The following is a 24,730-nucleotide window of genomic DNA, read 5'->3' on the forward strand; positions in this document are numbered from 1 at the left end:
GTTCTTTTTTTCTTTTATCTATTTTTTCCTATATGACTTTTTCGTTTTCTCTTATTTATTTATTTATTTTCCATTTTTTTTTCTTTTTTTCAAATTCATGAATGAGTTTGTGAGTATTTTTATAAACTTTGGAAAAAAACAAGTTTGTGAACACCTTCTAAATTTGTGATTTGTTATGAAACGATGTCTCATCTAAGTTTACCATCGTTCATTTTTAGTTTATGTAGTTTTCATGCAAGCGCCTGACCCCCCTCCCCTCCGCCTCTTTAGTCACTTTTGTTCGTCGTGCATGCTTTTATTGGCTAGTTTGGCTTCACTTTTGTCGGTCCATTATCGTGGCACGCTGGCAGGTCGCCTCGCTGCATTGTTTCTTTGTTGCGACGAGGAATTGGAAGAGACTAGAAAAGAAGAGCTCAAAAGATATAAGTGAAGCACATAGAGTATTCTAAAAAATTCACGATTAATGCGTGTCCCTCTCGAAAGGTGTGTACATCAAGGATGATTGTGTCAAACTAAAAGCAAAGACTCATATCATACAAGATGCTTCAAGCAAAACACATATCATGTAGTGAATAAAAATATAGCCTCAAGTAAGTTTACCGATGGATTGAAGACGAAAGAGTGGATGCCATCCGGGGCATCCCCTCGCTTAGATGCTTAGTTGTCCTTGAATATTATCTTGGGGTGCCTTGGGCATCCCCAAGCTTAGGCTCTTGTCACTCCTTATTCCGTTGTCCATCAGAACTTTATCCAAAACTTGAAAACTTCACAACACAAAACTCAACAGAAGACTCATAAGATCTGTTAGTATAAGAAAAGCAAACTTCACAACACAAAACTCAACAGAAAACTTTAGGACTACCGACCATGCGTTACCGGTCAAGGACTACCGACCAGGCATTACAGGAACTACCGACCATGCGTTATCGGTCAGGGACTACCGACCAGTCGTTACCGGTCTTCTTCTTCTTCTTCTTCTTCTTCTTCTACTTCTTCTTCTTATTCTTCTTCTTATTGTACTGTACATAGATAAGATGGATAGATAGATCCCCTTCTTCTTCTTCTTCTTCTTCTTCTTCTTCTTCTTCTTCTTCTTCTTCTTCTTCTTATTCTTCTTATTCTTATTCTTGAATTAGGGGAGGAAGAAGAAGGAGGGGATGCTACTGCTTCCAAATAGGAAGAAAAATACAGATTAATTGTGTTTCAACTCACTGGTATGCGTCGGTGCTATACAAACGGTTTTTAACACCTTTCCGCGACGGCATTTGGAACCGTCGCCTAGTGAGTGACGGCGATAGGGGGTCCTTCCCACACGACCCAAAAACCGTCGGGGATAGGGAGCCTTGATGCATACAGTTGTCCCTATATAACCGTTTTGATATCTCGAATATCCCAAACGCTTCATCCTTGCTACTCGTTTTGTGCTCGCATTGCCATCGCAGTCGGAGTTTCGTGGTTTTAACTAAAACCAGGCAGATTCCAAGTACGGGAGTTTTCCAGGCAGATTCTAGGCACGGGAGCTTTATTCATATCAATCAGGTTCAAACAGCCAATGCATTATTCGATTCACAAGTACATATGTTTAAGAATTACATAAGCACCAAATAAAGAATGATGAACCAGGGTTCTATACTTGTAGTATTACAGATGGTAAAGAAAGAGGCGACAAACATTCTGGTTGCTCAACAAGGTGAAGCGGAATGGCCCTATTGTGCTCTCCTAGATGCAGAAGGCATGCAGCACTCTAGTCCAACCCCTTGTGATGCCCGACCGCCAATCATGTAGTTTGAGAGGTAATCTTGAGTATATTGCTTCAGGATCCACTGCAAAAGAAAAAAGATTCAGACATTGTCATCTAACACAACTCATTACGGACAGTAAAAAGAAGGCTACATGGTTCTTACTTACCATCCTGCAGTTCACTGTTGTCTTGCATAAAGTGTAAACAAATAGTTTGATTGACGTCTTTGGACCCATTTTAATAACAATCTTTATCAGTTTCCTCACTTCATGCTGGTTCATGAATATCTCATTGCCCCAGAAAGGGTCAAAGTGTGGAACTTTGGCAATGATATATGTACCTAAAAGTACCAAGTTAATATTAAAAGCTAAACAACAATTGAAAAATGATGTAGTTCAACACTCCCTTCATCCCATTATATAAGATTTTATTACATGTATACCTAGACATCATCAGAACATTAAGGTAAGACTCTTCCTTGTTGCTATGTAGCCTGGAATTGCATATTTAGTCATTCAGTACAATGTATGTTGCTATGTACCCTCAGATATATTAAATATGACCCTAGTTAACCTACTGATAAATGGGTTACAGATATATTGAGTGAAATGTCCGATTCGACGATTAATCTCTTATCAGCCCCAGGCTATATGGTACCAGCTACCGATATCTTGAACAGTGAGTACATATAAGCAATGTGATGAAACTAACCTCGATGGAAAACAACACTGTTCTCAATATTGTCCTTCATGAGTACATATAAAGGCATTTTAAGCACAATAGGCTAAACATCAACCAAATATATCCATGGTAGACAACATAATCTACAAATGATAGCTTCAGTGTGGAGGCTTAAGAACGCTAGTTAAGCAAAACAAGAAGTGGAAAGGTGTGTTAACTGCATCAGGCATAACATTTAAAAACAAGCAAATAGTCATTCAAATTGGTATTGTATAGGTCTAAAGTACACTAGTTATTGTTAAAAATGAAAAGGCATGTTAACTGCAATATCCTTAACCGCAACCAAATATCGTAATTTATAGTGGTATGAGAGGCGATGCGGGAGGTCACCGAGGTGGGCACAACCCATCAGGGCGCGCCCTGGTGGGTTGTGCTGTTGGAAATATGCCCTAGAGGCAATAATAAAATCATTATTATTATATTTCCTTGTTCATGATAATTGTCTTTATTCATGCTATAATTGTATTATCCGGAAATCGTAATACATGTGTGAATAATAGACACCAACATGTCCCTAGTAAGCCTCTAGTTGACTAGCTCGTTGATCAATGGATAGTCATGGTTTCCTGACTATGGACATTGGATGTCATTGATAACGAGATCACATCATTAGGAGAATGATGTGATGGACAAGACCCAATCCTAAACATAGCACAAGATCGTATAGTTCGTTTGCTAGAGTTTTCCAATGTCAAGTATCCTTTCCTTAGACCATGAGATCGTGTAACTCCCGGATACCGTAGGAGTGCTTTGGGTATACCAAACGTCACAACGTAACTGGGTGACTATAAAGGTATACTACGGGTATCTTCGAAAGTGTCTGTTGGGTTGACACGGATCAAGACTGGGATTTGTCACTCCGTATGACGGAGAGGTATCACTGGGCCCACTCGGTAATGCATCATCATAATGAGCTCAAAGTGACCAAGTGTCTGGTCACGGGATCATGCATTACGGTACGAGTAAAGTGACTTGCCGGTAACGAGATTGAATGAGGTATTGGGATACCGACGATCAGATCTCGGGCAAGTAACATACCGATTGACAAAGGGAATTGTATACGGGGTTGCTTGAATCCTCGACATCGTGGTTCATCCGATGAGATCATCGAGGAGCATGTGGGAGCCAACATGGGTATCCAGATCCCGCTGTTGGTTATTGGCCGGAGAGTCGTCTCAGTCATGTCTACATGTCTCCCGAACCCGTAGGGTCTACACACTTAAGGTTCGGTGACGCTAGGGTTGTAGGGATATGTATATGCAGTAACCCGAATGTTGTTCGGAGTCCCGGATGAGATCCCGGACGTCACGAGGAGTTCCGGAATGGTCCGGAGGTAAAGAATTATATATAGGAAGTGCTATTTCGGGCATCGGGACAAGTTTCGGCGTCACCGGTATTGTACCGGGTCCACCGGAAGGGTCCCGGGGGTCCACCGGGTGGGGCCACCTGCCCCGGGGGGCCGCATGGGCTGTAGGGGGTGCACCTTGGCCTATATGGGCCAAGGGCACCAGCCCCAAGAGGCCCATGCGCCTAGGGTTTCAAGAAGGGAAGAGTCCCAAAGGGGGAAGGCACCTCCTAGGTGCCTTCGGGAGGAGGGATTCCTCCCCTTGGCCGCACCCCCCTAGGAGATTGGATCTCCTAGGGCCGGCGCCCCCCCCCTTGGCCCTCCTATATATAGTGGGGAGATGGAGGACTTCTCACCCCACGCCTTTGGTGCCTCCCTCTCCCTCTCCAACACATCCTCCTCCTCCATAGTGCTTGGCGAAGCCCTGCCGGAGTACTGCAGCTCCACCACCACCACGCCGTCGTGCTGCTGCTGGAGCCATCTTCCTCGACCTCTCCTTCCTCCTTGCTGGATCAAGAAGAAGGAGACGTCACACTGACCGTACGTGTGTTGAACGCGGAGGTGCCGTCCGTTCGGCGCTAGGATCTCTGGTGATTTGGATCACGTCGAGTACGCCTTCCTCATCCCTGTTCTTTGAACGCTTCCGCGCGTGATCTACAAAGGTATGTAGATGCAATCCGATCACTCGTTGCTAGATGAACTCATAGATGGATCTTGGTGAAACCGTAGGAAATTTTTTGTTTTCTGCAACGTTCCCCATCAGAGTGGCATCATGAGCTAGGTCTATGCGTAGTTCTCTTGCACGAGTAGAACACAATTTGTTGTGGGCGTTGATGTTGTCAACTTTCTTGCCGCTACTAGTCTTATCTTGCTTCAACGGTATTGTGGGATGAAGCGGCCCGGACTAACCTTACACGTACGCTTACGTGAGACCGGTTCCACCGACTAACATGCACTAGTTGCATAAGGTGGCTGGCGGGTGTCTGTCTCTCCTACTTTAGTTGGAGGGGATTCGATGAAAAGGGTCCTTATGAAGGGTAAATAGAAGTTGACAAATCACGTTGTGGCTTTCACGTAGGTAAGAAAACGTTCTTGCTAGAACCCTGTTTCGGCCACGTAAAACTTGCAACAACAATTAGAGGACGTCTAACTTGTTTTTGCAGCAAGTGCTTTGTGATATGATATGGCCAAAGTTGTGATGAATGATGAATGATCTATATGTGATGTATGCGATGTTCATGCTATTGTAATAGGAATCACGACTTGCATGTCGATGAGTATGACAACCGGCAGGAGCCATAGGAGTTGTCTTTATTTTTTGTATGACCTGCGTGTCATTAAGAAACGCCATGTAAATTACTTTACTTTATTGCTAAATGCGTTAGCCATAGTAGTAGAAGTAATAGTTGGCGAGCAACTTCATGGAGACACGATGATGGAGATCATGATGATGGAGATCATGGTGTCATGCCGGTGACAAGATGATCATGGAGCCCCAAGATGGAGATCAAAGGAGCTATGTGATATTGGCCATATCATGTCACTATTATTATTTGATTGCATGTGATGTTTATCATGTTTTTGCATCTTGTTTGCTTAGAACGACGGTAGTAAATAAGATGATCCCTCATAATAATTTCAAGAAAGTGTTAACTGTGCACCGTTGTGACAGTTCGTTGTTTCGAAACACCACGTGATGATCGGGTGTGATAGATTCTAACGTTCACATACAATGGGTGTAAGACAGATTTACACATGCAAAACACTTAGGTTGACTTGACGAGCCTAGCATGTACAGACATGGCCTCGGAACACAGAAGACCGAAAGGTCGAGCATGAGTCGTATAGAAGATACGATCAACATGAAGATGTTCACCGACATTGACTAGCCCGTCTCACGTGATGATCGGACACGGCCTAGTTAACTCGGATCATGTTATACTTAGATTACAGGAGGGATGTCTATCTCAGTGGGAGTTCATTGAATAATTTGATTAGATGAACTTAATTATCATGAACTTAGTCTAAATATTTTACAATATGTCTTGTAGATTAAATGGCCAACGTAGTCCTCAACTTCAACGCGTTCCTAGAGAAAACCAAGCTGAAAGACGATGGCAGCAACTACACGGACTGGGTCCGGAACCTGAGGATCATCCTCATAGCTGCCAAGAAAGATTATGTCCTACAAGCACCGCTAGGTGACGCACCTGTTCTCCCTGCAGAACAAGACGTTATGAATGCTTGGCAGGCACGTATCGATGACTACTCCCTCGTTCAGTGCGGCATGCTTTACAGCTTAGAGCCGGGGCTCCAAAAGCGTTTTGAGAGACACGGAGCATATGAGATGTTCGAAGAGCTGAAAATGGTTTTCCAAGCTCATGCCCGGGTCGAGAGATATGAAGTCTCCGACAAATTCTTCAGCTGTAAGATGGAGGAAAACAGTTCTGTCAGTGAGCACATACTCACTATGTCTGGGTTACATAACCGCTTGACTCAGCTGGGAGTTAATCTCCCGGATGACGCGGTCATTGACAGAATCCTTCAGTCGCTTCCACCGAGCTACAAGAGCTTTGTGATGAACTTCAATATGCAGGGGATGGAAAAGACCATTCCTGAAGTATTTGCAATGCTGAAATCAGCAGAGGTAGAAGTCAAAAAGGAACATCAAGTGTTGATGGTGAATAAAACTACTAAGTTCAAGAAGGGCAAGGGTAATAAAGCCTTTAAGAAGGACGGCAAGGGAGTTGCCGCGCACGGCAAGCAAGCTGCCGGGAAGAAGCCAAAGAATGGACCCAAGCCCGAGACTGAGTGCTTTTATTGCAAGGAAAGTGGTCACTAGAAGCGGAACTGCCCCAAATACTTAGCAGACAAGAAGGCCGGCAAAACAAAAGGTATATGTGATATACACGTAATTGATGTGTACCTTACCAGTACTCGTAGTAGCTCCTGGGTATTTGATACCGGTGCAGTTGCTCACATTTGTAACTCAAAGCAGGAGCTGCGGAATAAGCGGAGACTGGCGAAGGACGAGGTGACGATGCGCGTCGGGAATGGTTCCAAGGTCGATGTGATCGCCGTCGGCACACTGCCTCTTCATTTACCTACGGGATTAGTTTTAAACCTCAATAATTGTTATTTAGTGCCAAGTTTGAGCATGAACATTGTATCAGGATCTCGTTTAATTCGAGATGGCTACTCATTTAAATCCGAGAATAATGGTTGTTCTATTTATATGAGAGATATGTTTTATGGTCATGCTCCGATGGTAAATGGTTTATTCTTAATGAATCTTGAGCGTATTGCTACACATATTCATAGTGTGAATACCAAAAGATGTAAGATTGATAATGATAGTCCCACATACTTGTGGCACTGCCGCCTTGGTCACATATGTGTCAAACGCATGAAGAAGCTCCATGCTGATGGACTTTTAGAGTCTCTTGATTATGAATCATTTGACACGTGCGAACCATGCCTCATGGGTAAAATGACCAAGACTCCGTTCTCAGGAACAATGGAGCGAGCAACCAACTTATTGGAAATCATACATACTGATGTGTGCGGTCCAATGAGTGTTGAGGCTCGCGGTGGCTATCGTTATGTTCTCACCCTCACTGATGACTTAAGTAGATATGGGTATGTCTAGTTAATGAAACACAAGTCTGAGACCTTTGAAAAGTTCAAGGAATTCCAGAGTGAGGTTGAGAATCAACGTGACAGGAAAATCAAGTTCCTGCGATCAGATCGTGGAGGAGAATACTTGAGTCACGAGTTTGGCACACACTTAAGAAAATGTGGAATAGTTTCACAACTCATGCCGCCTGGAACACCTCAGCGTAATGGTGTGTCCGAACGTCGTAATCGCACTCTATTAGATATGGTGCGATCTATGATGTCTCTTGCCGATTTACCGTTATCTTTTTGGGGCTATGCTTTAGAGACTGCCGCATTCACTTTAAATAGGGCTCCGTCGAAATCCGTTGAGACGACACCGTATGAATTATGGTTTGGGAAGAAACCTAAGCTGTCGTTTCTAAAAGTTTGGGGATGCGATGCTTATGTCAAGAAACTTCAACCTGAAAAGCTCGAACCCAAGTCAGAAAAATGCGTCTTCATAGGATACCCTAAAGAAACTATTGGGTATACCTTCTACCTCAGATCCGAAGGCAAGATCTTTGTTGCCAAGAATGGATCCATTCTGGAGAAAGAGTTTCTCTCGAAAGAAGTAAGTGGGAGGAAAGTAGAACTTGATGAAGTATTACCTCTTGAACCGGAAAATGGCGCAATTCAAGAAAATGTTCCTGAGGTGCCTGCACCGACTAGAGAGGAAGTTAATGATGATGATCAAGATACTTCTGATCAAGCTCCTACTGAAATTCGAAGGTCCACAAGGACACGTTCTGCACCAGAGTGGTACGGCAACCCTGTCTTGGAAATCATGTTGTTAGACAACGGTGAACCTTCGAACTATGAAGAAGCGATGGCGGGCCCGGATTCCGACAAATGGCTAGAAGCCATGAAATCCGAGATAGGATCCATGTATGAAAACGAAGTATGGACTTTGACTGACTTGCCCGTTGAGCGGCGAGCCATAGAAAATAAATGGATCTTTAAGAAGAAGACAGACGCGGATGGTAATGTGACCATCTATAAAGCTCGGCTTGTCGCTAAGGGTTATCGACAAGTTCAAGGGATTGACTACGATGAGACTTTCTCACCGGTAGCGAAGCTAAAGTCCGTCCGAATCATGCTAGCAATTGCCGCATTCTATGATTATGAGATATGGCAAATGGACGTCAAAACGGCATTCCTTAATGGTTTCCTTAAGGAAGAATTGTATATGATGCAGCCGGAAGGTTTTGTCGATCCTAAGAATGCTGACAAGGTATGCAAGCTCCAACGCTCGATTTATGGGCTGGTGCAAGCGTCTCGGAGTTGGAACATTCGCTTTGATGAGATGATCAAAGCGTTTGGGTTTACGCAGACTTATGGAGAAGCCTGCGTTTACAAGAAAGTGAGTGGGAGCTCTGTAGCATTTCTCATATTATATGTAGATGACATACTTTTGATGGGAAATGATATAGAACTCTTGGACAGCATTAAGGCCTACTTGAATAAAAGTTTTTCAATGAAGGACCTTGGAGAAGCTGCTTATATATTAGGCATCAAGATCTACAGAGATAGATCAAGATGCCTCATAGGTCTTTCACAAAGCACATACCTTGATAAGATATTGAAGAAGTTCAATATGGATCAGTCTAAGAAGGGGTTCTTGCCTGTGTTGCAAGGTGTGAAATTGAGCTCAGCTCAATGTCTGACCACGGCAGAAGATATAGAAGAGATGAGTATCATCCCCTATGCCTCAGCCATAGGTTCTATTATGTATGCCATGCTGTGTACCAGACCTGATGTAAACCTTGCCATAAGTTTGGTAGGTAGGTACCAAAGGAATCCCGGCAAGGAACACTGGACAGCGGTCAAGAATATCCTGAAGTACCTGAAAAGGACTAAGGAAATGTTTCTCGTTTATGGAGGTGACGAAGAGCTCGTCATAAAAGGTTACGTCGACGCTAGCTTCGACACAGATCTGGATGACTCTAAGTCACAAACCGGATACGTATATATTTTGAATGGTGGGGCAGTAAGCTGGTGCAGTTGCAAGCAGAGCGTCGTGGCGGGATCTACATGTGAGGCGGAATACATGGCAGCCTCGGAGGCAGCGCATGAAGCAATTTGGGTGAAGGAGTTCATCACCGACCTAGGAGTCATACCCAATGCGTCGGGGCCGATCAAGCTCTTCTGTGACAACACTGGAGCTATTGCACTTGCCAAGGAGCCCAGGTTTCACAAGAAGACAAGGCACATCAAGCGTCGCTTCAACTCCATTCGTGAAAATGTTCAAGATGGAGACATAGATATTTGTAAAGTACATACGGACCTGAATGTAGCAGATCCGTTGACTAAACCTCTCCCTAGAGCAAAACATGATCAACACCAGAATTCCATGGGTGTTCGATTCATCACAATGTAACTAGATTATTGACTCTAGTGCAAGTGGGAGACTGTTGGAAATATGCCCTAGAGGCAATAATAAAATCATTATTATTATATTTCCTTGTTCATGATAATTGTCTTTATTCATGCTATAATTGTATTATCCGGAAATCGTAATACATGTGTGAATAATAGACACCAACATGTCCCTAGTAAGCCTCTAGTTGACTAGCTCGTTTATCAACGGATAGTCATGGTTTCCTGACTATGGACATTGCATGTCATTGATAACGAGATCACATCATTAGGAGAATGATGTGATGGACAAGACCCAATCCTAAACATAGCACAAGATCGTATAGTTCGTTTGCTAGAGTTTTCCAATGTCAAGTATCCTTTCCTTAGACCATGAGATCATGTAACTCCCGGATACCGTAGGAGTGCTTTGGGTATACCAAACGTCACAACGTAACTGGGTGACTATAAAGGTATACTACGGGTATCTCCGAAAGTGTCTGTTGGGTTGACACGGATCAAGACTGGGATTTGTCACTCCGTATGACGGAGAGATATCACTGGGCCCACTCGGTAATGCATCATCATAATGAGCTCAAAGTGACCAAGTGTCTGGTCACGGGATCATGCATTACGGTACGAGTAAAGTGACTTGCCGGTAACGAGATTGAACGAGGTATTGGGATACCGACGATCAGATCTCGGGCAAGTAACATACCGATTGACAAAGGGAATTGAATACGGGGTTGCTTGAATCCTCGACATCGTGGTTCATCCGATGAGATCATCGAGGAGCATGTGGGAGCCAACATGGGTATCCAGATCCCGCTGTTGGTTATTTGCCGGAGAGTCGTCTCGGTCATGTCTACATGTCTCCCGAACCCGTAGGGTCTACACACTTAAGGTTCGGTGACGCTAGGGTTGTAGGGATATGTATATGCAGTAACCCGAATGTTGTTCAGAGTCCCGGATAAGATCCCGGACGTCACAAGGAGTTCCGGAATGGTCCGGAGGTAAAGAATTATATATAGGAAGTGCTATTTCGGGCATTGGGACAAGTTTCGGGGTCACCGGTATTGTACCGGGTCCACCGGAAGGGTCCCGGGGGTCCACCGGGTGGGGCCACCTGCCCCGGAGGGCCGCATGGGCTGTAGGGGGTGCACCCTGCCTATATGGGCCAAGGGTACCAGCCCCAAGAGGCCCATGCGCCTAGGGTTTCAAGAAGGGAAGAGTCCCAAAGGGGGAAGGCACCTCCTAGGTGCCTTGGGGAGGAGGGATTCCTCCCCTTGGCCGCACCCCCCTAGGAGATTGGATCTCCTAGGGCCGGCGCCCCCCCCCCTTGGCCCTCCTATATATAGTGGGGAGATGGAGGACTTCTCACCCCACGCCTTTGGTGCCTCCCTCTCCCTCTCCAACACATCCTCCTCCTCCATAGTGCTTGGCGAAGCCCTGCCGGAGTACTGCAGCTCGACCACCACCATGCCGTTGTGCTGCTGTTGGAGCCATCTTCCTCAACCTCTCCTTCCTCCTTGCTGGATCAAGAAGAAGGAGACGTCACGCTGACCGTACGTGTGTTGAACGCGGAGGTGCCGTCCATTCGGCGCTAGGATCTCCGGTGATTTGGATCACGTCGAGTACGCCTTCCTCATCCCCGTTCTTTGAACGCTTCCGCGCGTGATCTACAAAGGTATGTAGATGCAATCCGATCACTCGTTGCTAGATGAACTCATAGATGGATCTTGGTGAAACCGTAGGAAATTTTTTGTTTTCTGCAACGTTCCCCATCATGTGCTCCTCTCGAGCCTCCCCTCTGGTACTTCTTTGGCCCACAGGATGTTTTCTAGTCCAGAAAAATCACCAATCAGTTTTGTTGTGTTTGGACTCCATTTGGTACTGATATTCTGCAAAGTAAAAAAACAAGCAAAAAAACAGCAACTGGCACCGGCACTATGTCAATAGGTTAGTCCCAAAAAATGATATAAAATTGCTATAAAATAATTATAAAACATCCATGAATGGTAATATAACAACATGAAACAATAAAAAAGTATAGGTATGTTGGAGACGTATCAGCCCACAAGCCACCACGGCAAGCTGACCCCCTTGGGCGCGCCCTGGTGGCATGTGTGGGCCTCGTAGCTCTTCTGGTCCTCCCACGAAGCTTCGGGGGTTTCTTTTGTTCCAAAAAATCGTCAAAAAGTTTCAGCCCATCCTGAGAACTTTTATTTATCCACAAAAAATAACACCATGGTAGTTCTGTTGAAAACAACGTTAATCCGGGTTAGTTCTATTCAAATCATACCAAAACCATATACAATTTTTGTAAACATGGCATGAATATTTCATAAATTATAGATACGTTGGAGACGTATCACAGTGCTCCAAGACGATGCCCCCAGAAAGGAGAACGACACCAAAGTCTCCGCCATCATCCGATCCGGGAGACCCAGATCTGGGGTTTCCCCCGGAACAACTGCCACCTTGAGGAAGAGGGGCACTTCACCTGCAACTGCCGACGCACCTAAGCGGTGCCCACTGCCACATAGCTCTCACAACGACACCTTCAAAAAGGACACGACGCCAAGAGCGTCGTCGCCGCCCTAGGTTTTCACTCGAGAGACCATGAGGTGGGAAAAGGTAGGGCGGACCCGAACGACATCTCCAGGAAGAAAAAGGGTACCCATGGGTGTCGTCGCCGTCGTGGCCGGTAGGACGACTTGGGAATTATCCCAATCCGGATCCCGCCTCCCTCCGCGTCCCAATCTAGTAACCGGCTAGCAGCACGACCATGTCCAGTAAGATAGAGTGCACACACCATTGGTTGGAGGAAGGAGCAGCTTGGCGCCATTGGCCGCTGGGGCATCAAGCCGCGCACCAACCTGCAGGTGAATCGCTGGCCACCCGATTCGATCCCTGGCAGCCCACCCGCCGCGCCGCGCCACTGGACGGGGAAGACTCACCAAAGGGACCGCCATCCCTGATCCATGAATCACATCTGCCATACCAGCGCGGAGCAGCCGGAGAAGGGCCCCGCCGCCGCCTTCCTCGAAGCTATCCGGACTTTGCTGGAGGGCGCCTCAGGCGACGGCGAGGGGAGGAAGGTGTGGTGGAGGAGGAAGAGGCGTCGGGGTGAGGCGGCGGCAAAGGAGCGATCCAGCGGTGGCGCTAGAACGGGGTCGCGAGTCCCTTCTGGATGGAGTGAGCCGCGTCGCCTCCGATCCAATTTTTTTGCAGGGTGTCACCAGGGTGTTGGGGCTGGTGGGCAACTAATCCGCCGATCGACACGCCCATCTGCTCGTCGGGGTACTCCTTGGTCCTCTCGAGGACGTTGCCGCACTGGCAAAATGTATGCAAATTGACTTTTCTGCTCGCGGACGGATGTAGGAGGATTTTTGCAGGCTGCGGTGATGCCCTTAATCGAGTGGAACTAGTAGCCCCCGTGGCCGTGTGGCTGGCCGTTGGGGGTGGTCCGGCTCATATGTGGCCAACAAAGCAAAGCCTACCAGAAAGAAAGGAAGGAGTCGTATCCTGGTGGCCCATTGCAGAGAACCAACCCAACCATCTGCTTCCTTGCTTCCTTATCCAACCACCACCCCCACCCCCACCCCTGGTGCAGGCGGGCACTCCTGATAGCGCTAGCGCTAGCGGGGAGGAGGCCAGCAATGGCCATCCGCGTCTTGTTTCCCTCCTCCCAACCCCAACCCCATCTCCAACCGAGTAGGAGTAGCACGACGACTAGGAGGAGTAGCAGACAGCGGCGAGGATTCTGCTGCTTCTGTTCAAGCACAAGCAGCGGCGGCGGCGATGAGGTCTCCTCCAGCTCATCGATGATGACTGTGTCCATCACCGGAGCCACGGGGTTCGTCGGACGCAGGCTCGTCGACAAGCTCCTATCCGGTATCTGCTCTGCTCTTTTAATTTGCATCTCATCTCACCCACTGACTGACTCACGCATGCCTGAATGAAAATGAAAATGAAACTGAAACTGAATGCAATCGAAAAGCAGAGGATCACAAGGTGTGCGTCTTGACACGCTCCACCTCCAAGAACAAGGCCTCCTCTGTTTTCCCTGGTAAGCACACTACGAACTCCTCTTATACTCTATTTATTCTTCTACTCCTATATATAAATATAAATGGAAATTGAAATGGAAATGGAATGCAGCTTCGAGGTATCCGGGCGTGACCATCGCGGACAAGGAGGGAGATTGGGAGCGATGCATCAGGGACTCAACTGGTGTTGTCAACCTGGCAGGAATGCCCATCAGCACCAGGTGGTCACCAGAGGTACTCTAGTTCTAGTTCTAGTTCTAGTCTTGTCTTCAAATTCACTTGCATGGTTAGCTAGTTGATGGACACGACCTCAATGATGCATACATGCATGCAGGTTAAGAGCGAAATTCTGCAGAGCCGAGTGAATGTCACCTCAAAGGTACGTAGCTACTCTACTCTACTTGTACTGCATCTGCATCATATGTCTGCATGCATGCTTCAATTTAGTCTGTCGTCGTCCTCTCGTTTTTAATCACCTAATCTGGATGCATCAACAATTGAACTGAATTTGATCCATGGGATTAAACTGAACCTAGGTTGTGGATCACATCAATACTAGCAGCAATGGCAATGGCAATGGCAATGGTCCCTCTGTTTTCGTCAGTGCAACAGCCGTCGGCTACTACGGTATGGTACTCTTTTCTTCTTCTTCTTCTTCTTCTTCTTCTTCTTCTTCTTCTTTTTCTTCTTCTTCTTAAATTGATTTGATTTGATCAAGCAAGCAGCTTAATCAATCAATCTTTCTTTTTTTAACCAAAAATACAAGAATGAATGAATTGCAGGCACCAGCGAGACGGACAGCTTCGATGAATCCAGCCCATCAGGCAACGACTACCTGGCACATGTATGCCGAGAATGGGAGGGCCGGGCACGGCAAGTGAAGCAGGAGCACGTCCGGCTGGTGCTCATTCGGATCGGAGTCGTCCTTGGCAAGGACGGCGGCGCTCTGGCCAAGATGATCCCCCTCTTCATGATGTTTGCCGGTGGGCCGCTCGGCACAGGAACACAATGGTCTCTGCACTTTTTCTTCTTCTTCTTCTTTCTTCTTCTTTGCTGTATATATATAGGTTCTCTTGGATGTGATGTGAATGTGATGTAGATATATATAGGTTCTCTTGGATTCATTTGGACGACCTGGTGGATCTCATCTACGAGTCCCTGCGGAACCCGGCCTACACGGGCGTCATCAATGGCACGGCGCCCAACCCGGTGCGGCTGTCGGAGCTGTGCGAGCGGCTGGGGCAGGTGGTGGGGCGCCCGTCCTGGCTGCCGGTGCCGGGGCTGGCCATCAAGGCTCTGCTGGGAGAAGGCGCGACGGTGGTGCTGGACGGCCAGAAGGTGCTCCCGGCCAGGGCCACCCAGCTCGGCTTCTCCTACCGCTACCCCTACGTCCGAGATGCGCTCAAGGCCATCGCCAAACAACTCTAGCTACCTCTATATATAACTGCATGCATGCTCGTATTAGTATTTTCTTTCTTTCCATCTATTAGTCTTTTCCTTAATTTTCTTTCTTGTATAATACTACATAATATACTACCCTTCTGTTTACTTTTATAAGATCTTGAAGACATTTCAAACAATATATAAAACAGTCCATGTGAGTTGTCTGAAATAACTTACAAAAGTGAATGAAAGGAGCAATATAATACTCACTCCGTTCGTAAATATAAGTCTTGCTCTAATAACAATGACCGTTATAAGGTGCGCGTACTTGCATGCATGCACCTCCTGATTGATTTGCCATACATACATACATACATACATACATACATACATACATACATACATACATACATACATACATATGCAAGCAAGGAGAGATATATGCAGGTTTCAGACCAACAGCAAGCGGCACGGCGTCGCTGAGACACCTGGCCCATCTCTACGTGAGGCTTCTTGGAGCCGTAGAAATCCTTGATGCTAAGCTGCACCCAGCTGGGTCTGGGCGTGCGCCTTTGGACAATGTTGTTCTGGCTAGCTACTCCCTCTGTCCATTTTTGTAAGTCGTTTAGGACAGCTGAAATTGAAATGTTTTAGATGTTATCTTAAATGTCTAGCTAAATGGTCTTACAAAAATGAAGAGAGAGAGAGAGTAGCTAGCAAGACGCAACGACAGAAAAGATGACATGCATGGTACGTAGAAAGGGAGTGCTTCATTAGGAAATGCCTCATCGACAAGGTGGGCATCTTCACCAGTGTACGTGTAGAAATACTTTGATGACAGTACTGTTGGCTCCTCCACGTCCACAGAGGAAGGCATCGCTGTCAGAGGTAATGCAGGCGTACGTCCACCTTGCCGTCACGATTCAACTGAGCGAGCGCACAGTGCCTTTGGCCTTTGCCTGGAGTATTGGCATTCCCAGATGCCCAATGCACGCACGCACGCACTTGGTATTTCATTCCAAATCCTCAAGTATGCAACGCAACGCAACGCATGATAAGTAGTGTGGAAAGAGATGGTGCTCATGCCGGAGACGATCCACGAGGAGAGGTCGACGGCGACGGCGACGGCGACGCGGAGAAACCCCATGCCTTGCTGCCGCGTGTACGGCTGCAGGGCCTTCCAGAAACCCATGGCCTCCCTCCCTCCCTCTAGTTACGACGCCACGCCGGTACAAGAATGCAACCGGCCGGCCAACAGAGCGATTTGGTCCTTGGACCACCTAGCCGAAAGTAATAAAAAATATTCTTCAACAGGAGCCGAAAGTAATAAAATGATAATAATATAAATCGGTCTTTGGACCACCTAGCGATGACTATAGACACTGTGTGAGCCGAAGATGCGCCGCCGTCCTTGCTCTTCCATCATCAGGACCGGGCAAAGCTTGCCGTACGTACTAGAGCTCTGTTATGATGAACGAACGGAAATTCTTTGTGCTAAGCCCCCAAAAAACCAACGCATCATAGCATCTATTGTCAACGATGAGAACCGTAGATCAGAACGCTCTGGCCTCGAACCACACCAACAAACACAAAAACCAACCTAATCCCAGGAGATCCGCCGGAAAAACAACTCCACGTGCCATCCGTCTGCGCTAGGCGCACCACTAGACCAAGGATAGGGTGGGGACGCCCTTATTCTCATTTGATGATAACGTTGCCGCCTCACCATTTTGAAGAAGACACTAGTAGAAAACAGGGTATCAGTTCCGGTTTCAAAGGGCCTTTAGTCCCGGTTCTGTAACCGGGACAAAACGATCGGGACTAATGCCCATCACTTTTAGTCCCGGCTGGCTTACGAACCGGGACTAAAAGGGCTACACGTGGCCGCTGTGGGGTGCCCAGGCAGGAGGACTTTTAGTCCCGGTTGGTAACATCGACCAGAACTAAAAGGCAGCCACGCGTCAGCAGCTGCCAGGCGCTGGTTTTTTTTGAAAGGAGGGGTTTAGGGGTTTGAAGGGTTTAGGGGTTTTCATATTGTCTTTCCCCTTTTTATTTTTGTGTTTACCCTTCAATTTTTTTACATTTAGGATTTCATTTTTATTTAATGTTTTCCATTCAATTCGACGCTAGCTACTACATATAGCAATGAAGGAACCATTACATAAAATCGTCATGAACATATATAAAGAGAAGTGACCTCTCTTTCTCCGTGCTTGGTCGAACAACAAGTTTTCGTACATCTATCCAACGCTACTACATATATACAATATAACATCTCTTACGATCCCTGACATCATCTATCCAAATCTATTTGCAATTCCATATGATATTCTCTGTGTTCAGGTATGACATGGTCAACAAAGAATCCCACCAATTCCTCTTGAATTTCTCATATGCGATCATGTGGTAGGACTTCGTTCCGCTTCTCCCACATCTAATTTTAAGAAGGGGGTCAATACATATATATGAATGAAAGTCAACACAATTGATGGAAATAAAATAAAATTGTGAATATTGTTTACGTACTTCAAATTGTTCGTCAGAGAAGCCCCGCTCAGATGTCGAGTAGCGAATGAACTCGCAAACATAATATCCACATAAATTATTCCCGGGTGCCTGCCACAAGCACTTTACGAGAATATAGTTCAATCAAAATGATAATCAAGCATGATAATGGCATTGATGAAACTACAATCAATGAGAGATGCGCGGAACTAGCTAGTATTACTTACTTTGAGGTGTGTAAATCGCAGCTCCTTATTCAGACCCGGAACCATTCTGGTGAACTTCTTCCGAACCCTGCCCGAAAAAAATGATTACTTGATATCAGGAAATGAACGAAAGTTGCCGATATGGTGCGATAATGATTGAACTTACTTCAGCATTTCACTCATGTCCTCCCACAACTTAGACTCTTTACATCTCGAGTCTAAAACAGTTACTACTCTCCCGTCAAGCTTAATGGATAGCAGAATAAAGTGAAAGCTGCGCACGCATAACTCATCAATTACAATACTTAACCTCGAGTAAGCGAAACCGAATATGCACAAGGCAATAATACTCACTTGAAGTTGTAAGGAAAGAGTATTTCCCTTTTGTTTTGATATCGAAGGAACGCATTTAGCAAATTTTCCTCGGTAACTCTGGCTCTATTTTGTACCGTCCATTCATTTACGGTATTTGGGCTAATGAACCCAATGTCATAGATTTGTCCTCTTTTGTATTCGACGATCTTTAACCTGCATAATATAGTGAGGATAATTATATATACATGCAATGAACAAGCTGAGCTAGAGACTTAATTACAAAAATAATACTTACAAACAGTAGCAAGTCACGAGAGTTTTGTCGATGGCGTCTTGATTGAGTAACTGAAATAATTCCACAAATTCAATAGGCATCAGGCCGACTCCAATGAAGTCGTGCTCATCTTTAATTCCCAGCAAGAGACTGTCAGCCCCGTCCTTGCTGCAGGTTTCCAAGTACCAGTCATGCAATCTTCGCATCATCGTTGGTAGATGCGGGAGCTGATCAGGTTTGACGAGAGGCTTCCCGTGCTTGTTCTAAAGGGCACTACTACCTCAACCATTTCAAACTGTACATCATCGTCCGTAATTACCAAGAGTGCTACCGGACGCTAGCCCCGGATGATTAGCGATATCTCTAGACACCTTGAGCTGGGGGCACGATTGCTTCTCCTGTTCGCCGAGTTGGGGAATTGTTTTCCCACTTCGTCTTGCAGCACTGGTAGTACTTCCTGATACGTCCATTTTGCATCATGTTTTTCTATTGTCAAGCACAAGCAGCGGCGGCGGCGATGAGGTCTCCTCCAGCTCATCGATGATGACTGTGTCCATCACCGGAGCCACGGGGTTCGTCGGACGCAGGCTCGTCGACAAGCTCCTATCCGGTATCTGCTCTGCTCTTTTAATTTGCATCTCATCTCACCCACTGACTGACTCACGCATGCCTGAATGAAAATGAAAATGAAACTGAAACTGAATGCAATCGAAAAGCAGAGGATCACAAGGTGTGCGTCTTGACACGCTCCACCTCCAAGAACAAGGCCTCCTCTGTTTTCCCTGGTAAGCACACTACGAACTCCTCTTATACTCTATTTATTCTTCTACTCCTATATATAAATATAAATGGAAATTGAAATGGAAATGGAATGCAGCTTCGAGGTATCCGGGCGTGACCATCGCGGACAAGGAGGGAGATTGGGAGCGATGCATCAGGGACTCAACTGGTGTTGTCAACCTGGCAGGAATGCCCATCAGCACCAGGTGGTCACCAGAGGTACTCTAGTTCTAGTTCTAGTTCTAGTCTTGTCTTCAAATTCACTTGCATGGTTAGCTAGTTGATGGACACGACCTCAATGATGCATACATGCATGCAGGTTAAGAGCGAAATTCTGCAGAGCCGAGTGAATGTCACCTCAAAGGTACGTAGCTACTCTACTCTACTTGTACTGCATCTGCATCATATGTCTGCATGCATGCTTCAATTTAGTCTGTCGTCGTCCTCTCGTTTTTAATCACCTAATCTGGATGCATCAACAATTGAACTGAATTTGATCCATGGGATTAAACTGAACCTAGGTTGTGGATCACATCAATACTAGCAGCAATGGCAATGGCAATGGCAATGGTCCCTCTGTTTTCGTCAGTGCAACAGCCGTCGGCTACTACGGTATGGTACTCTTTTCTTCTTCTTCTTCTTCTTCTTCTTCTTCTTCTTCTTCTTTTTCTTCTTCTTCTTAAATTGATTTGATTTGATCAAGCAAGCAGCTTAATCAATCAATCTTTCTTTTTTTAACCAAAAATACAAGAATGAATGAATTGCAGGCACCAGCGAGACGGACAGCTTCGATGAATCCAGCCCATCAGGCAACGACTACCTGGCACATGTATGCCGAGAATGGGAGGGCCGGGCACGGCAAGTGAAGCAGGAGCACGTCCGGCTGGTGCTCATTCGGATCGGAGTCGTCCTTGGCAAGGACGGCGGCGCTCTGGCCAAGATGATCCCCCTCTTCATGATGTTTGCCGGTGGGCCGCTCGGCACAGGAACACAATGGTCTCTGCACTTTTTCTTCTTCTTCTTCTTTCTTCTTCTTTGCTGTATATATATAGGTTCTCTTGGATGTGATGTGAATGTGATGTAGATATATATAGGTTCTCTTGGATTCATTTGGACGACCTGGTGGATCTCATCTACGAGTCCCTGCGGAACCCGGCCTACACGGGCGTCATCAATGGCACGGCGCCCAACCCGGTGCGGCTGTCGGAGCTGTGCGAGCGGCTGGGGCAGGTGGTGGGGCGCCCGTCCTGGCTGCCGGTGCCGGGGCTGGCCATCAAGGCTCTGCTGGGAGAAGGCGCGACGGTGGTGCTGGACGGCCAGAAGGTGCTCCCGGCCAGGGCCACCCAGCTCGGCTTCTCCTACCGCTACCCCTACGTCCGAGATGCGCTCAAGGCCATCGCCAAACAACTCTAGCTACCTCTATATATAACTGCATGCATGCTCGTATTAGTATTTTCTTTCTTTCCATCTATTAGTCTTTTCCTTAATTTTCTTTCTTGTATAATACTACATAATATACTACCCTTCTGTTTACTTTTATAAGATCTTGAAGACATTTCAAACAATATATAAAACAGTCCATGTGAGTTGTCTGAAATAACTTACAAAAGTGAATGAAAGGAGCAATATAATACTCACTCCGTTCGTAAATATAAGTCTTGCTCTAATAACAATGACCGTTATAAGGTGCGCGTACTTGCATGCATGCACCTCCTGATTGATTTGCCATACATACATACATACATACATACATACATACATACATACATACATACATACATACATATGCAAGCAAGGAGAGATATATGCAGGTTTCAGACCAACAGCAAGCGGCACGGCGTCGCTGAGACACCTGGCCCATCTCTACGTGAGGCTTCTTGGAGCCGTAGAAATCCTTGATGCTAAGCTGCACCCAGCTGGGTCTGGGCGTGCGCCTTTGGACAATGTTGTTCTGGCTAGCTACTCCCTCTGTCCATTTTTGTAAGTCGTTTAGGACAGCTGAAATTGAAATGTTTTAGATGTTATCTTAAATGTCTAGCTAAATGGTCTTACAAAAATGAAGAGAGAGAGAGAGTAGCTAGCAAGACGCAACGACAGAAAAGATGACATGCATGGTACGTAGAAAGGGAGTGCTTCATTAGGAAATGCCTCATCGACAAGGTGGGCATCTTCACCAGTGTACGTGTAGAAATACTTTGATGACAGTACTGTTGGCTCCTCCACGTCCACAGAGGAAGGCATCGCTGTCAGAGGTAATGCAGGCGTACGTCCACCTTGCCGTCACGATTCAACTGAGCGAGCGCACAGTGCCTTTGGCCTTTGCCTGGAGTATTGGCATTCCCAGATGCCCAATGCACGCACGCACGCACTTGGTATTTCATTCCAAATCCTCAAGTATGCAACGCAACGCAACGCATGATAAGTAGTGTGGAAAGAGATGGTGCTCATGCCGGAGACGATCCACGAGGAGAGGTCGACGGCGACGGCGACGGCGACGCGGAGAAACCCCATGCCTTGCTGCCGCGTGTACGGCTGCAGGGCCTTCCAGAAACCCATGGCCTCCCTCCCTCCCTCTAGTTACGACGCCACGCCGGTACAAGAATGCAACCGGCCGGCCAACAGAGCGATTTGGTCCTTGGACCACCTAGCCGAAAGTAATAAAAAATATTCTTCAACAGGAGCCGAAAGTAATAAAATGATAATAATATAAATCGGTCTTTGGACCACCTAGCGATGACTATAGACACTGTGTGAGCCGAAGATGCGCCGCCGTCCTTGCTCTTCCATCATCAGGACCGGGCAAAGCTTGCCGTACGTACTAGAGCTCTGTTATGATGAACGAACGGAAATTCTTTGTGCTAAGCCCCCAAAAAACCAACGCATCATAGCATCTATTGTCAACGATGAGAACCGTAGATCAGAACGCTCTGGCCTCGAACCACACCAACAAACACAAAAACCAACCTAATCCCAGGAGATCCGCCGGAAAAACAACTCCACGTGCCATCCGTCTGCGCTAGGCGCACCACTAGACCAAGGATAGGGTGGGGACGCCCTTATTCTCATTTGATGATAACGTTGCCGCCTCACCATTTTGAAGAAGACACTAGTAGAAAACAGGGTATCAGTTCCGGTTTCAAAGGGCCTTTAGTCCCGGTTCTGTAACCGGGACAAAACGATCGGGACTAATGCCCATCACTTTTAGTCCCGGCTGGCTTACGAACCGGGACTAAAAGGGCTACACGTGGCCGCTGTGGGGTGCCCAGGCAGGAGGACTTTTAGTCCCGGTTGGTAACATCGACCAGAACTAAAAGGCAGCCACGCGTCAGCAGCTGCCAGGCGCTGGTTTTTTTTGAAAGGAGGGGTTTAGGGGTTTGAAGGGTTTAGGGGTTTTCATATTGTCTTTCCCCTTTTTATTTTTGTGTTTACCCTTCAATTTTTTTACATTTAGGATTTCATTTTTATTTAATGTTTTCCATTCAATTCGACGCTAGCTACTACATATAGCAATGAAGGAACCATTACATAAAATCGTCATGAACATATATAAAGAGAAGTGACCTCTCTTTCTCCGTGCTTGGTCGAACAACAAGTTTTCGTACATCTATCCAACGCTACTACATATATACAATATAACATCTCTTACGATCCCTGACATCATCTATCCAAATCTATTTGCAATTCCATATGATATTCTCTGTGTTCAGGTATGACATGGTCAACAAAGAATCCCACCAATTCCTCTTGAATTTCTCATATGCGATCATGTGGTAGGACTTCGTTCCGCTTCTCCCACATCTAATTTTAAGAAGGGGGTCAATACATATATATGAATGAAAGTCAACACAATTGATGGAAATAAAATAAAATTGTGAATATTGTTTACGTACTTCAAATTGTTCGTCAGAGAAGCCCCGCTCAGATGTCGAGTAGCGAATGAACTCGCAAACATAATATCCACATAAATTATTCCCGGGTGCCTGCCACAAGCACTTTACGAGAATATAGTTCAATCAAAATGATAATCAAGCATGATAATGGCATTGATGAAACTACAATCAATGAGAGATGCGCGGAACTAGCTAGTATTACTTACTTTGAGGTGTGTAAATCGCAGCTCCTTATTCAGACCCGGAACCATTCTGGTGAACTTCTTCCGAACCCTGCCCGAAAAAAATGATTACTTGATATCAGGAAATGAACGAAAGTTGCCGATATGGTGCGATAATGATTGAACTTACTTCAGCATTTCACTCATGTCCTCCCACAACTTAGACTCTTTACATCTCGAGTCTAAAACAGTTACTACTCTCCCGTCAAGCTTAATGGATAGCAGAATAAAGTGAAAGCTGCGCACGCATAACTCATCAATTACAATACTTAACCTCGAGTAAGCGAAACCGAATATGCACAAGGCAATAATACTCACTTGAAGTTGTAAGGAAAGAGTATTTCCCTTTTGTTTTGATATCGAAGGAACGCATTTAGCAAATTTTCCTCGGTAACTCTGGCTCTATTTTGTACCGTCCATTCATTTACGGTATTTGGGCTAATGAACCCAATGTCATAGATTTGTCCTCTTTTGTATTCGACGATCTTTAACCTGCATAATATAGTGAGGATAATTATATATACATGCAATGAACAAGCTGAGCTAGAGACTTAATTACAAAAATAATACTTACAAACAGTAGCAAGTCACGAGAGTTTTGTCGATGGCGTCTTGATTGAGTAACTGAAATAATTCCACAAATTCAATAGGCATCAGGCCGACTCCAATGAAGTCGTGCTCATCTTTAATTCCCAGCAAGAGACTGTCAGCCCCGTCCTTGCTGCAGGTTTCCAAGTACCAGTCATGCAATCTTCGCATCATCGTTGGTAGATGCGGGAGCTGATCAGGTTTGACGAGAGGCTTCCCGTGCTTGTTCTAAAGGGCACTACTACCTCAACCATTTCAAACTGTACATCATCGTCCGTAATTACCAAGAGTGCTACCGGACGCTAGCCCCGGATGATTAGCGATATCTCTAGACACCTTGAGCTGGGGGCACGATTGCTTCTCCTGTTCGCCGAGTTGGGGAATTGTTTTCCCACTTCGTCTTGCAGCACTGGTAGTACTTCCTGATACGTCCATTTTGCATCATGTTTTTCTATTGTTATTTACATTGTTTTATTGTATAATAATGCTTTTTTGGAGTAATAATGCCTTTTCTATCATAACATGCAAGGTTTAAACAAAGAGGAAGAATTCCGGCAGCTAGAAATCTGGACCTAAAAAAGCTACGTCAGACTACCTATTCTGCACAACTCCAAATGAGCTGAAACTTCACGGATAATTTTTAGGGAATATATGAGGAATATGGGAGGAAATAACTA

The 24,730-nt window shown here is 45.9% G+C and overlaps 2 protein-coding genes across 2 annotated transcripts; both read left to right on the forward strand.

The window, feature by feature from the left end:
* The first annotated feature begins 13,379 nt into the window (after positions 1-13,379).
* LOC125530367 (epimerase family protein SDR39U1 homolog, chloroplastic) lies at positions 13,380-15,492 on the forward strand. Its single transcript, XM_048694772.2, has 7 exons — positions 13,380-13,736; positions 13,846-13,911; positions 14,004-14,125; positions 14,226-14,270; positions 14,428-14,518; positions 14,674-14,902; positions 15,001-15,492. Exons 1-7 carry the CDS (start codon positions 13,502-13,504, stop codon positions 15,317-15,319), a joined length of 1,107 nt encoding a protein of 368 aa, XP_048550729.2. The 5' UTR covers positions 13,380-13,501; the 3' UTR covers positions 15,320-15,492.
* Positions 15,493-19,071: 3,579 nt separating this feature from the next.
* Positions 19,072-20,940, forward strand: LOC147967261 (epimerase family protein SDR39U1 homolog, chloroplastic-like). The gene is made up of 7 exons (XM_087529388.1): positions 19,072-19,184; positions 19,294-19,359; positions 19,452-19,573; positions 19,674-19,718; positions 19,876-19,966; positions 20,122-20,350; positions 20,449-20,940. Exons 1-7 carry the CDS (start codon positions 19,115-19,117, stop codon positions 20,765-20,767), a joined length of 942 nt encoding a protein of 313 aa, XP_087385514.1. The 5' UTR covers positions 19,072-19,114; the 3' UTR covers positions 20,768-20,940.
* Positions 20,941-24,730: the final 3,790 nt, after the last annotated feature.

Source organism: Triticum urartu, chromosome 6A, assembly GCF_056163025.1.
Source record: "Triticum urartu cultivar PI428250 chromosome 6A, HENAU_Tu73, whole genome shotgun sequence".
Lineage (NCBI taxonomy): Eukaryota > Viridiplantae > Streptophyta > Magnoliopsida > Poales > Poaceae > Triticum > Triticum urartu.

Bases quoted from the DNA above. Each gene is read 5' to 3' on its own strand.
- LOC125530367 (XM_048694772.2), top strand. From the start codon at position 13,502: ATGGCCATCCGCGTCTTGTTTCCCTCCTCCCAACCCCAACCCCATCTC. The intron at 13,737-13,845 runs GTATCTGCTCTG...ATCGAAAAGCAG, and splicing joins CGTCGACAAGCTCCTATCCG to AGGATCACAAGGTGTGCGTC. The intron at 14,271-14,427 runs GTACGTAGCTAC...AACTGAACCTAG, and splicing joins GAGTGAATGTCACCTCAAAG to GTTGTGGATCACATCAATAC.
- LOC147967261 (XM_087529388.1), top strand. From the start codon at position 19,115: ATGATGACTGTGTCCATCACCGGAGCCACGGGGTTCGTCGGACGCAGG. The intron at 19,185-19,293 runs GTATCTGCTCTG...ATCGAAAAGCAG, and splicing joins CGTCGACAAGCTCCTATCCG to AGGATCACAAGGTGTGCGTC. The intron at 19,719-19,875 runs GTACGTAGCTAC...AACTGAACCTAG, and splicing joins GAGTGAATGTCACCTCAAAG to GTTGTGGATCACATCAATAC.